General features: G+C 38.0%; 1 protein-coding gene across 2 annotated transcripts; it reads left to right on the top strand.

The window, feature by feature from the left end:
* The first annotated feature begins 399 nt into the window (after window positions 1-399).
* On the top strand, window positions 400-13,720 carry tpm4a (tropomyosin 4a). Of its 2 annotated transcripts, XM_057326043.1 has the most exons (9): window positions 400-693; window positions 2,631-2,756; window positions 9,495-9,628; window positions 9,903-10,020; window positions 10,107-10,177; window positions 10,287-10,362; window positions 10,518-10,580; window positions 10,660-10,729; window positions 12,717-13,720. In XM_057326043.1, exons 1-9 carry the CDS (start codon window positions 580-582, stop codon window positions 12,797-12,799), a joined length of 855 nt encoding a protein of 284 aa, XP_057182026.1. In that variant the 5' UTR covers window positions 400-579; the 3' UTR covers window positions 12,800-13,720. The 2 variants fall into 2 exon arrangements, with proteins under 2 accessions (XP_057182026.1, XP_057182027.1); XM_057326044.1 differs by lacking the exons at window positions 400-693; window positions 2,631-2,756 and adding an exon at window positions 4,949-5,393.
* Window positions 13,721-13,758: the final 38 nt, after the last annotated feature.

The following is a 13,758-nucleotide window of genomic DNA, read 5'->3' as shown; positions in this document are numbered from 1 at the left end:
TGCCGTCTGTGCCAAAACCGTCAGACGGGTCAACACTTTGAGTCCTAAACATCTCTGAATCACTTTCCGAACACATCTCTGGATGGTGTTCACCCAAAAATAAAAATTCAGTCATCATTTATTCACTCTCATGTGGTTCAAAACCTGTACCTGACTCTTCTGTGAAACACAAAAGAAGATATTTTGAGAACTGTCTTAGTCGTTTTGTGTCCATACAATGGAAGTCAATAGAGGTCTAATGTTGTAAGTACCTTTATGCTCAATTAGGGGGTTAAATCTGGCCAGCCTGCCTGTTCACCTCTCCATCCTTTTTTTAAACAAAACGCACTCACTCCAAATAAGGAGAAGTGCTCAGACTGAGTTTGGACCTGGCCGTGCCTTCTCACAAGTGGTTAGATATGAAGACCGGTGGGGGGAGCAAAAAGGGAATGCGTGTGTATCTGGGGGTGACTTTGGTTGGGTTTTGTAGACATTGCTGGTTTCAGGCAACATCAGCTGCATTCTTCTTCATCAAGAGTCATTCGTTTGTAGCTTCCCTGAATTTGAGATTTCAGAGAGGCTCTACATCAATCTGCAAACATGGAGGCCATCAAGAAGAAGATGCAGATGCTGAAGCTGGACAAGGAGAACGCCATCGACCGTGCGGAGAAGGCCGAGACGGAGCAGAAAGCAGCGGAAGAGAAATGCAAGCAGGTACGGGCCAAATCTGAGAGAGTCGAAATTCAGAGAGACTCTAAAGAGAATGTAGATTTAGTTCCAGTTTTCTTGAAATGTCATGAGCTACTTGATCCAGAGAAGTGTGCCAAGACCGCATACCCAAACATCAAATGCATTCTCGTGGCAGTTCTGTGTTTTTCTCAATATTTTTTCTCTGTAGATAATCTTTTTATAAAAGGCAGTATGACCAAAAATGGATTTATCTACACCTAAAACGTGTTAATTTGAATGAATTAGAACTAATTATAATTTAAAGCTCAAGCTCATGTTTTTCAATAAAATATTAGATGATTATATACTAGTTTAAATTAAAGTACTACTGCCCTGGTTCTTTTTGCTTGGACATCTGTATAAACTTAAGTGCCAAAATGGCTCAGAAAAGTGAAAAGAAGCTAGCAAAATTAGTTTACAAATATGTGCGCCTGGACAACAAAACCAGTCTCATGGGTCAAGATTTTGAAATTGAGATTTTGACATCTTCTGAAAGCTGAACGATAAAGCTTTCTATTGATGTATTTTGCTTGATGAGTAATTTACTCAATATCCTAATGATTTTTGGCATAATAGAAAAATCTATCATTTTGACCCATACAATGAATTTTTGGATTTTACTAAATGTTCCCGTGATACTTAAGACTGGTTTTGTGATCAGGGTCACGTATATCTAAATAGATTTAGGTGTTACTGTATACTATCCAATACAAATGTTGATTCACGTCCACACCACAATAAATTCCTCATAATTTTTTTTGTGGAGTAATACATTTGTCTGCTGTTGCCTAAAAATAATCCTGCATCAGTCTGGAAAACATTGAGCTCAGTGGTTTTCACCCAAAAAACAAACAATGGCATTTTCCATTCACTTCTACTGTATAGACACAAAACCAATGCCAAGTCAATGGGTACCACCGTTTTTCGGTTACCAACATTCTTTAAAATATCTTTTGTGTTCTGCAGAAGAAAGTAATTCAAGTTTGAAATGACAAGAGGGTGAATAAATAATGACAAGAGTTTTCATTTTTGGGTGAACTATCACTTTAAAAGTTCTTGTTTGCTTACTGCCCACAGATGAATACCTCTGTAAATGAATCCATCAATGTTTGTTTCACCATTCAGAAACACCAAAGATTATAAATGGAAAATAGAAGTCGGACTATCTGGAATCCCAGGAGATAAACAGAGCCTCTTTTGAGCATGAGAGCACAGCCAAACTGATAGCCATAGATTAGCAAAGTGTTTGTGATCTCATTGTCTGCTGTGTGTGAAATGTCACCACGGTCTAAAATTAAAACCATTTATCTGATGTCAACACCAGAGCGTATGAAATAATGTGGCATTGTATCTTATACAATTCTATACAATATCTATACAATGCATAATTTGAATGTCACGCTATAAGATAGCAAAAACACTAATCATATTAATAAAAATAAGAATGACGGTAGTTATAGTTATTAAATAATATTGATAAATTGTAAATAGAAAGTAAAATGATATTGATAATACCATTTAAATGTGCTGTGTGTAGGAGGATCTACTGACAAAAATGCACTATAATATACATATAACTAGGTGTATAAAAACCTTCCATAATGAAGCATTATGTTTTTATTATCTTAGAATGAGTTATTTCTATCTACACACACCGCGGGTCCCCTTACATGGAATTCACCATGTTGTTTCTACAGTAGCCCTAAACGGACAAACTGCGCTACAGAGTGCGTTTCATAAATACGCTATCTCCTTCGATAAAGAAGCAAAAACACGACGATAAAAAGATATCTAGTTGTGTAAAAAGTTTAAATATCTGCGAAACAATATTAGCAGCCATTTGTCTCTAAATAATACTAGACTTTTTTTAGATTAAATACGCTCTCTCTCTCTCTCTCTCTCTCTCTCTCTCTCACTCACAGCTAGAGGACGAGCTTATGGGCCTGCAGAAGAAACTCAAACAGACCGAAGATGAACTGGACAAATACTCAGAGGCCCTTAAAGAAGCCCAGGAGAAACTCGAACTGTCTGAGACAAAAGCCGCTGACGTAAGTGACGCATTCCTAAAGACTCAGCTTTAATAACACAACATCAGACTGTGAAAGATTCCTCTAGGGTTTGAGGCCTTTGTTATGATGTTTGTACTTCCTGTCACTTCCCGTTGGTCCCGCAGGCATTTACAACCCCACCCACCACAATGTTTGGGAGAGAGTCAATTATCCCACCCACCCAACCTTCATTTACATACAGGAGTGGCCAAAGTGATGTCCGGGGGGGGATGGGGGATATTTTTCTACAATATTTTCGTGTACAGGGATAGTTTACCCAAAAATGAAAATTCTGTCATCATTTACTCACACTTATGTAATTTCATACCTGTATAAATGACTTAATTCTGATGAACACAGAGAAAGATATTTGGAAGAATGCTAGTCATTTTCAGTTTTCCTACTATGGTAGTGGATGATGTCCCAGAACTAATAATTGCTAGCATTCTTCCAAATTTCTTTCTCTGTGTTCATCGGAACAAAGACATTAATACAGGTTTGAAACAACCTGAGGGTGAGTAAATGATGACAAAATTTTCATTTTTGGGCGAACTGTCCCATTAATGCTCCCTCATTAGATCTAAGTATGAGCTGGACAAACAATTTTACAGTATTTATTGGTTAGTAAATCAGTAAGAAAGTTACACACACACATATTTATATGAATCTTACGCCGCTTGTTGGTCCCTTACCAGGTTTATGGCGTCATTTCAAGTGTCACAATGCGATTTACAGGCAATAAAAAACTTTAAAGCATGTCAACACAAGCGAAACTACAAATCAAAATTCAGTACTTTTTTAAATTCTCTTTTCTTTAGCTTTACCTTTGCAATACCTTGAAGAAATCAATGTCCTGTCATTCAAAGACAGTTTTACCTTTTACTATTGGAAAATGTCTTTCAAAGCTAAAATGAATCAAAGACGTCAGGTACAGTACCTGCTGGACGTGTTTGGTCTGAAGAATCTGTGCTTTCAGATGTGTTTATAGCTGTGATCACACCTGCACGGGTCTGAGCGGGTACATCCTGTCCACTACACTGATAAGCTTGTTTCTCCTGCTCTGACCTCAAAAGAAATGAGCGCATGAGAAGGAAGCTGAGGCGAAAAGGTTGTTTGCGAATCCTTAATGATTCCCGCATGGGGCAGATTCGCTTGGGCCGCGTGGGGTTCCCCCCTCTGATATTGCGAAACATAGTTTAGTTTGCTGTTATGCTCATTAAAAATGGTTTTCAATCAGCCCATTATTTGTACATCGAAACCCATGTGACATCAGATTATACTTTATCCAATACCAATACCAATCCAACCCAATATTCGGCTTGACACGATTGTACCACATGTCATGCGTTCGTAGAAAACTATAAACTAATTTTATTTCATAATTCACAACCCGAAAAGTGATGAAATGAAAGAGGTGCTTTAATGCAGGCGAGACTTCGGATTTTGGAGGCCTGTTACTGATCAGTCGGAGGACTGGCAGGGCAGACCGGGGCTTCGGTTGCCATGTAGCAGCCCAGGAATTTCAGGAATGTAGGAAAAGAAAACAGAAAGAGCCACACTCCTGTGACTAATGAAATCAATGCTTCGAGATTCCTGTCTCAACTTTAGAACAAAAGCAAACTTCTGCACAAAGAATCAGAGCAGAAATGGCATGTAACGTCAGGACGTGACTATTTGGATGTGGGGCTTTTTGTACATCACTGTGTTTCTTACTGTAATGTCAGATACTAATAAATAAAATGAAATTACTTTCATATTTTTATTTTAATAATTGTTTAATAAATGTAATTAAGTCAAAAAAGCACTAAAATTCAATACTATGATAGTGGTTTAGTTGCATTAAAATGTATTATGACTTAACCAACTGGTTTACACCAGCAAAGGTATTTTGGGTCTTATCAGGTAAAAACCTTTTATGGTACTGCACAGTAACTTTAGCAAAAATCTGTGATATAAAAATAAATCACAAAATAGATACAACAGCAGTGACAGACAACAAAATTTGGCAAACATCATAAAAGGAAATATAAGCATAAATAGAAACGTCTGTATAAAATCAAACAAGATAAAAAATGGATCGAGGACAACACGAGCCAGAAAAATTGAATAGGATTCCTGCGCGCCCCGCCCCGCCCCGCGTGACGTCACCCGGAGCCGAATCGTAATTTTCCTGTAGTAGGACTTCTGCCTCCTTAAACTCCATCACACGTACATTCCCGATGAATCCATGAGGCAGGAATAACCTCCTGTGAAGACTTTTTAGTGATCAAACTTATCTTTGTATCCATCCAAACTTGATATTCAAGTGGACATCCAGTTTATTATCATTTTCTTTAATTTGCACTGGCCGTCCAAGCACAGCCGCATTCCGTTATTTTTTGTATTTACGCGAGATTGTGGCAGTTTTTTTTACTTAAAAAGTTACTTCGCGTTTTTGCACATCGTTTCGACCAAGTCACGGATTCGTCTTGTTTCGAGTGTTGAATCAAATATAAAGTTGTAAAAATGACAGGTGTGACTTCTTTGGACGCGGTTAAGAGAAAAATCCAGACTTTGCAGCAGCAGGCGGATGACGCGGAGGACCGGGCGTTAGCTTTACAGCGCGACCTGGACAACGAACGGGAACTGCGGGAGAAAGTAAGGAAAAAACTTGACTTCCTCTCGTTATTTATGTCTTCGGACTTCATTCACGTTTGTTTCTCACGCTGCGGGCTCTTCTGCGTGCTTCTATGAAGACAAGCTTGTATAAAAAGCTGTCATGCTCTTTTGAAGACAATAATTGCATGTTTAGGTGAACAGTGAGACCTGGATGTGAACGTGAGGATGTGGAAGGAAAGGCGTTGGTCCAACGGTCCTATTTACGCATTAAATAGCTTTTACGCACACGTTTGACGTTTTCCCCTAAAGTTTTATTGGAGAATTTTCTTCACTTTCATGAAAAATACGCGAGCATACTTTACAATATGCTACAGCAAAATATACAAACTTTAGTAAAATACAACAATTGCTACGCTTTGTTATTGTATACTACAGTATTCTGTAGTTTTGATTTGAATGAATTGATCAACTGTAATAAACACTGTATACTATTAATATTAAATAAGATAAAAGACTGTTGTATTTTACTACAGTTTACTATAGTGCATACTACAGTATTAATGTGGGCACAGACCATTTAAAAACGTTTACGTACTTTTGTGAATGTTCATTCTGTATTTTGGCATTCAGATTATTGCTAGATTTGCTTTTATCTTAACGTGAACCAAAATTAAAATTCTGTCATCATTTACCAAGTTATGTATACTGCCACCAGACTGAAATAGCTTTTGGTTGAATAAATGGATGGATGTGATGCAACTTAAAGTGATAGTTCAGCCATAAATGAACATTCTGTCATCATTTACTCACCCTCTTGTCATTTCAAACCTGCATGACTTTCTTTCTTCCGCAGAACACAAGATATTTTGAAGGAAGTTGGTAACCAAACAGCACTGGCCCCCCTATTCACTTCTATTGTATGGACACAGAACCTATGCAAGTGAATGGGGCCCAGTTGACAACATTCTTCAAAATATCTTCTTTTGTGTTCTGCAGAAGAAAGAAAGTCATACAGGTTTGGAATGACAAGTGGGTGAGTATTGTAAATGATGACAGAATTTTCATTTCATGGCTGAACTATCACTTTAAGTTGCATCACATCCATCCATTTATTCATCCAAAAGCTATTTCAGTCTGGTGGTACTGGTAGTATACATAACTTGGTATAGCCCAAGGTATTTGTATTGATTCAGTCATTAATCCTCCATCTAACCATGACACTGATCCGCTTACAGACTACGTTAATATGCTTTTTTATGCCCAAATGCTAGTTCAGGACGCCCCCTTCACTTTTCCCCATAGTCCTTAAATGGATATAGACATCCATTTAATGAAATTTTATGACTCATCTCATCCCCTGTGGAGTCCTTAATGCTCAAGTTGAAAAGACTGCCATAACCTACAGTCTGTCGCATTTGATGGATCTCACTGACATGGCTGACCTATGAGAAGAATGTTCTCAATTAAACATGAAGTGTTTTATTAAGCCATGTCAATGAATAATGGTTCATAGTTGTCGAGTTCATGTTTTACTCAAGACACACAAAGGATGTCACGTCACATCATATACACCCCATCCGGATCTCCCAGAGGAACCGGGTCAGGATGTTGTCTCTGGTTCCACATTTAAGCTTCCTGTGGACCCTTTTCATACTCAGATGACCATGCAGATATGCAGCAAACTGGCACTGCTAAAAAGTACTGTTCAGAAGGACATACGCTTTCGCTTTTCTTTTTTTCTTTTTTTAACATTGCGTTACCAAGTTTTGCGAGCTTGGCTTTTTCCAGGTGTGAGTCCTCCACTCCCAGTATGACTTTCTCATGACGGGACAGACATGACCTTTGTTCCCTTTGTGATGGTCGTAATACATGCAGGTCATAATTTAGTGTCAGCAACATGACATCATCTTTACATTGTAAAGTGAATCGAATGCTCCTTAAATTTGCATTGACATTCTCCAAAAAGAATATAGAAACTATATCAATCTTTTTTTAATGTAATGTAAACTTGATTCATACCTTAAAAACTTTTTTGTTCATTTTTTGCAAGATTACTATTATCTTACTGTTTAAACCATTATTTCTGTAGCTTTTTGTGGCTCTAGCTCAACAAGTATAGGAGGTTGACTGTCTTTCATTCACTCGTCTGATAAACCTTATTTTCATAATATCAGTCCATAAAAAGGTCATTACATTGATAGGGTTTGTTTCTGTGTTTGCTCGGTGCCATGCACGATAATAAGTACCGTCCATCTCGGGACGTCTTCAAGTTCAACCGAACGCAGAACTATCGTGTGACTCCCCTACAATTTAAAACTAAATGGATAATTGGAAATGGATGTCCTTGTGCTGGTTTTAACCAAATCGGATCTGTTCTAATCGCTTCTGCGTGGATTCTCCTTTTTGTGTTGTTCAGTTGGCGTCTCTGTTGGGAATTCGTGCTTTGGTGTAAATGTAGGCCGACGTTTGGTTCGTCTGGTACGTGATAAACTATTCAAGGTTGCATTCAGACGCTGTTCTTGATAACACAGCTTCATGAGCGCTTTAGTTTCTACTTTTCTGGGTAATTGCTTTTAAGTATTTTTAGCATTTCAGGCATTCTCCAGGTCCTATTTTACCATATATGGCTCGAGTCTGAAGCAGCCAGAGAATGCAGTGACTGAGGAAAGGGCATTATGCTTCAGGGAGTTTCCTGACCCTGAACTCAGTGAGCTTGTGGGGAGGAAAGAGGAAGTGGAGGGTGTCCATTTCCTGTTCATTTTTCGCATTGCCTATCGTAGTGGCTCGCCTTTATTTGGAGGAGGGTAATACTACCCGGCCTTTTGATAAGCTCCCACGCAATGACAAGCTAACGGCTCGCTTCCTTTGATACGCTGACTAAATATCTGTGAATGTAAGTAGCTCAATTTGACCCCAAATTTGCAGGCAGCCTGTCTGACTCGGTCATGAATAGCATATTGAAATACTGTGATGAAAGATGTATTGCGTTCTATGAATTGAGAAATCAAGAATCGAGAATGTTCAGGCACAGTTTTCCACCACGGTTAGGTCAAATATGGACAAACCCAATCGTTGGGTTAACCAACAGTTGGGTTTGTCTATTTGACCCAACCATAGGGTTAAAGTGATAGTTCACCTAAAATTTTAATTCTGTCATCATTTACTCACCCTCATGTCATTTCAAACCTGTATGCCTTTCTTTCTTCTGCACAATACAAAAGAAGATATGCTAACCGGCACCCATGGACTTGGTTTTGTGTGCCATTGCTGTTTGGTTACCAGCTTTCTTCAAAATATCTTCTTTTGTGTTCTGTGGAAGAAAGAAAGTCATAAAGGTTTGAAATGACAAGAGGGTGAGTAAATGATGACAGAATTTTCATTTTTGATACACTGTTGGGATAATAGGCCTGTATGCTTTAATTTATGTTCATATGTGTGTTTAATAAAGTTTAGACCTATTTATGCCATTTAGTAGTAAACCAGCTATAAACAAAATACAGAATATAACGGTTTATGTTCATCTTGATTTGTTTACTACTCCTGTTCATCTTCCAAATATGAATACTTATACCAAACGCTAGCCAGGATCCTATAACTCAAGGATCTTAATCAAAATACCAGCAGCACCGACTCTGAAAAGGTATAAGCAGTGGTCGATTTCTTTTTCCGAGTTTTCCCCCGTGCCTCGTTTCGTCCCCATTTTCATTTTCCTAACAACCCTTAAAGTTCAAACACAGACATGGCTTCTTGGCTGCCAGATTTTCCTACCGTTCTGAATGCTCACTCAATCGAGCGTCCACGTTGTTAGAGAGCCGTGGATATTTGTCATAATAATTATAGTGCAATTATCAATGCGGTAAGTGGGTAGTCGTGACGTCTCTTGAAACAGAAGAGGTGGCACAGAGGTACCATTGTGTTCGATCTGAGGTCAAACTTTGTTTGAATCACAACGGGTGGTGGTCGTAAAGGGTGTAAAAATGTTTCATTTGTGTGCAAAATGTGTTTCAGTTGTCACTCCCACATCATTCATAACGTTATTGAACCTTTTTTTTGTATCCCAGAGACATAATAAATTACATTTAAATTCTGGCATGTAATAGTGCATAAGGGATTAACCTCTTGAACTTTTCTTGTCATCAGGCTGAGGGCGATGTGGCGGCCCTGAACCGCAGAATTCAGCTGGTGGAGGAGGAACTGGACCGGGCTCAGGAGAGACTGGGCACCGCACTTCAGAAACTGGAAGAAGCAGAGAAGGCAGCGGATGAGAGCGAGAGGTGAGCGGAAGCCTTATGCTAATGTGAATTTTATAAATATTGACACAAGCAATAAATGACAACCTTGCTTCTGACACAAACAACCTTTTGTGCCAAAGTTATTTAGTCTCTTGAACATGGTTTTCTCATTAGACAATCCACAAGCATCGTATATAAAATTAGTAACCACGTGGTGGAATTCAAGAAATTTGTGGTTGCACAGTTTGAGAGGTTAACTGAAAAAGTGTCACAGAACTGTGGCAACAGTGCATTGATTCAACCGCTATACCTCCAGAGGTATGAAGGTCATTGAGAACCGTGCCATGAAGGACGAGGAGAAGATGGAGATCCAGGAAATGCAGTTGAAGGAAGCCAAGCACATCGCCGAGGAGGCGGACCGCAAATACGAAGAGGTACATCTGAAATATCAGGAGGAACTCGTGCGCTTTTAGATGTTTGAAGTTTGAGGCTTGTTATCTGATCTCTGTCTTTGCTATAGGTCGCCCGTAAACTGGTGATTCTGGAGGGAGAGCTGGAACGGACCGAGGAGAGGGCAGAAGTTGCTGAATGGTATCACCTGTCTAGCCATGCACTTTGTGTTTTAAAACCATTTAAGTATAATGTGAATGTTTATGAGTGGCTGAGTAAAACATTGTTTTTTTTACTTGTGTGCTTTCAGCAAAGCTAGCGATTTGGAAGAGGAGTTAAAAAATGTTACAAACGCCCTGAAATCTCTAGAGGCTCAGGCAGAAAAAGTAAGCAAAACCCTCCTTTGCCGTGATGAGCGTTCAAAATCGGAATGGTCCAAATGTGTTAAGATTTCCAATGAACCACATAGAAGCACCAAAACTTTTCTCATGTGAAGCGGATACGACATTGTTCATTATGTGTGTTTGTTATTTGTGTTCAGTACTCAGAAAAAGAAGACAAATATGAAGAGGAGATCAAGGTTCTTAGCGATAAGCTGAAGGAGGTAAACCAAGACAAAGATATGCCTGTCACTATCCTGACTTTCTTATAAAATCCTTAAACTTTTTTACTGTGTTTTTCAGGCCGAGACCCGTGCCGAGTTCGCAGAGAGAACAGTGACCAAACTGGAAAAATCAATCGACGACCTGGAAGGTACGAACGCTTCTTGTTTGCTTTTTCACGTTTGTGTAACTGTGCTCTTTTAAAGATGTGAAACAAAGGATGTACCAAAACGGCTTTAGAGTTTAAATATATAGTTTTTAGTGAAGAGGTCTTCAAAGTGTCTAAATGAACTTTTCACCCTCTGAAATGACCACTGGTTTTACTGGTCACAGATGTCTCATCCTCCCCTGACAGTCATAAAACATTTGAAAACATATTGTTTTAGGACTTTTTCCTCAGGTTTTCCAGCAGACTCGTATTTCAATTGCTTAAGCATTTTGTCTGGAAGATGATATATTATATTACAGTCAGTCTGAGTCTAGCATTTCTTTTGTCCTGGGAGTAATGAAGTATGTCTGTTCCTACACAAGCTCCTACAGCTCTTTACGCGACGAAACTTTGCATTCGCTTAATAATAAAAGTCCATACGACTGGCCAAAGTAACCAGACAGGCGGCGTATCTTCTGTGGGTCAAATGTAAATTTTTACAGCCGTTAATGTCCTCATTTGCTTTTCCTCAAGTGTCACGATTTGCCTAGATTGTTGATTGACTACAACAAACTCTGTAAGCTTTTCATGAGCTTCTCCATTAACTTTCTCCGTTCTTTGTTTTTCTCCATCTGCTATCTGTCCATTGCTTCTTCTCATCTTTTGCTTTCCGGCTTCTCCTGCTCCACCTTCAGATGAACTCTATGCTCAGAAGCTGAAGTACAAAGCCATCTCTGAAGAGCTGGACCATGCTCTCAATGATATGACCTCCTTGTAGATGCATATCTCTCCTGCTCTGTTTCTTGTAGTGACTTCTTGCTATCTCGAGTTTCTTGCCACTTTTTGCATATCTTGCATATCATTCCATGTGCCATGCTTGTGCTAGTCTCAATAAAAACACTCTCATCGTCTCATTTCAGACCCGCAGTCTGCTGTTTCTCCTGTCGTAGGTTCATATGTAAAGCTACAGTGACAAAAGTAGATATTTTTAAGAATGTTGGTAACTGACATCCATTCACTTGCATTGGTTTTGTGTCCATACAATAGAAGTGAATGGGTGCCGGCGATATTCGGTTACATTCTTTTGTGTTCTGCAGAAGAAAGAAAGTCAAATAGGTTTGAAATGACAAGAGTAAATGATGTCACAATTTTTTGGGGGTAACTAAGACCCCTTACTGGAAAGCCACATGAAATTCACATGTGCAAATTTACATTATTTTGTAATGTTGGCGTTCCCATGTTTATTATCTCTCTCACATTTAAATTGTTGTGTTTTTCTATAAGGGATTTAGCCAAAATATCAAGCATCTGCCTGCTGTGGGATGTGACACATTTGATTTAACACCAATTTTTTGTATACAAAAACGGTATTGATATTACGTTTATGGCAATAAAACGCTTAAAAATGACATCGCTATGAAAAATTTGGGTACATTTGTAAAAACATTTGTCAGTCTTTTTCCATGTATGATATTCAGAGGTCCACAAAGGTGAGGTTATGTTTCAGTCATGGTTTGTTGTAACTATGCATATATAATATCACTTATCACCACTATTTTGCATAAAATGTAATGCTGTCACCAATCAAAACACTGACAATTGCAAGAGAATCTCATTTTGAATGAAAAAATACTGTAATATGCTATTTACTCTAGTGAACTGTAGTAAAATTCCCACCTACTGTAGTGTTTTGAACCTTACATTAGTAAATATTAAAATATATAAAAGTTCTACAACATACTGCAGTATACTACAATTTACTATTGAAAATAATTATAAATAAAGTATAGTAATAATAAAGCATACTAGATTACTATACTAAGTGTACTAGTAGAGCACATCATGTGTGTAATATAACAGTTGTGATTAAGAGCTTTCAATAACTAAACCATAATACTAAACATTTGTATGGATATCCTACATGCAACTAATTATTAACATGATAAAGAACCAATAAAACGAGTAATTTCTACTATCTTTTCATGTTTAGAAAAATTATCATCTGCTAAAGAAGAAAACCTCGGGATGCATCAGGTGCTGGACCAAACGCTTCAGGAGCTCAACAGTTTATAAGAGATGACGACAGAGAAACGACGTTCATTTTACAACATTCCACAAATACTTACGTCATTCGCGTTTTCTCACAGACGAATAATTTTATTTTCGGTCCGAGGTATTTTGTTTGTAGCTTAATTGCCGTCCTGAGCTCGAGATTGTTTCCAAACCTTCAAAAATACAAACAGAGACGTTACTGTTGAGGTGCTATAGCTTCGTTTATCTTCAGAAAGTGCATTATACGTGTTTTAACAAATGCTACACAACATGGAAGTCGTGTACGTGAAAAAGAAATACTTCACCATTAATCCCGAATTTCTGATATGAATCCCGGTCAAACGAAGACGTTTATACTGTACGTGTATTATGTGTGTTTATCATGCCACCTATTGGCCACACGATGTGCTGCAGTTTAATATTCGAGCTATTTGGTTTTGCTGATGTTTAAATTACATTAAGTTTTGTATTACCTTTATTTGTTTATAATGGAGTATTTTATTTGAAAAAAAAGAGCTGTGTTCTGGAAATGGTTACTATTATCCATTGATAATAATGTTAAAATTCAAAGACCATAGTATGACCATCATTATGATACCGCTGCAGTACTTCTGTGTCATTATTTTGTAATGCCATTGAAAAGCTTGTATCTGCAAATGTAACCTGCAACTCCATCCTCGGATATTTTATCATGAGAAAAATATATCTGATTTCGAGGCAAGATTGTTGTATTGATTCAGTGCTGTCTGGTAACAACTTTTATTATGTACATTAATGAAACATTAGGTCTGTACATAATAAAAGGCCTTAACAGTTTATTCACATTCAGTTACAATTCATCTGTGAATGTTGCATGAAATTGTTAGTTTTACCCGATGTTCTTAGAGCTGGATTTGGTGGAGGCACCACAAAATGAGGACCGAAATAAAGACCAAAGAAATATCTTTTTTACCTAAACGTTTTTTTTTTTGTATGTGTGT

Source organism: Triplophysa rosa, linkage group LG25 (genome assembly GCF_024868665.1).
Source record: "Triplophysa rosa linkage group LG25, Trosa_1v2, whole genome shotgun sequence".
NCBI classification, from domain to species: domain Eukaryota; kingdom Metazoa; phylum Chordata; class Actinopteri; order Cypriniformes; family Nemacheilidae; genus Triplophysa; species Triplophysa rosa.
The sequence above is the reverse complement of the archived record's forward strand: the minus strand, read 5'-3'. Positions and strand labels throughout refer to the sequence as shown.

What these genes read in the sequence shown, in the direction of transcription:
- tpm4a (XM_057326043.1), top strand. Translation starts at nt 580, where the DNA reads ATGGAGGCCATCAAGAAGAAGATGCAGATGCTGAAGCTGGACAAGGAG. An exon ending in CTGAGACAAAAGCCGCTGAC is followed by an intron (nt 2,757 to 9,494) that starts GTAAGTGACGCA and finishes TCTTGTCATCAG; the next exon opens with GCTGAGGGCGATGTGGCGGC. An exon ending in TTAGCGATAAGCTGAAGGAG is followed by an intron (nt 10,581 to 10,659) that starts GTAAACCAAGAC and finishes TGTGTTTTTCAG; the next exon opens with GCCGAGACCCGTGCCGAGTT.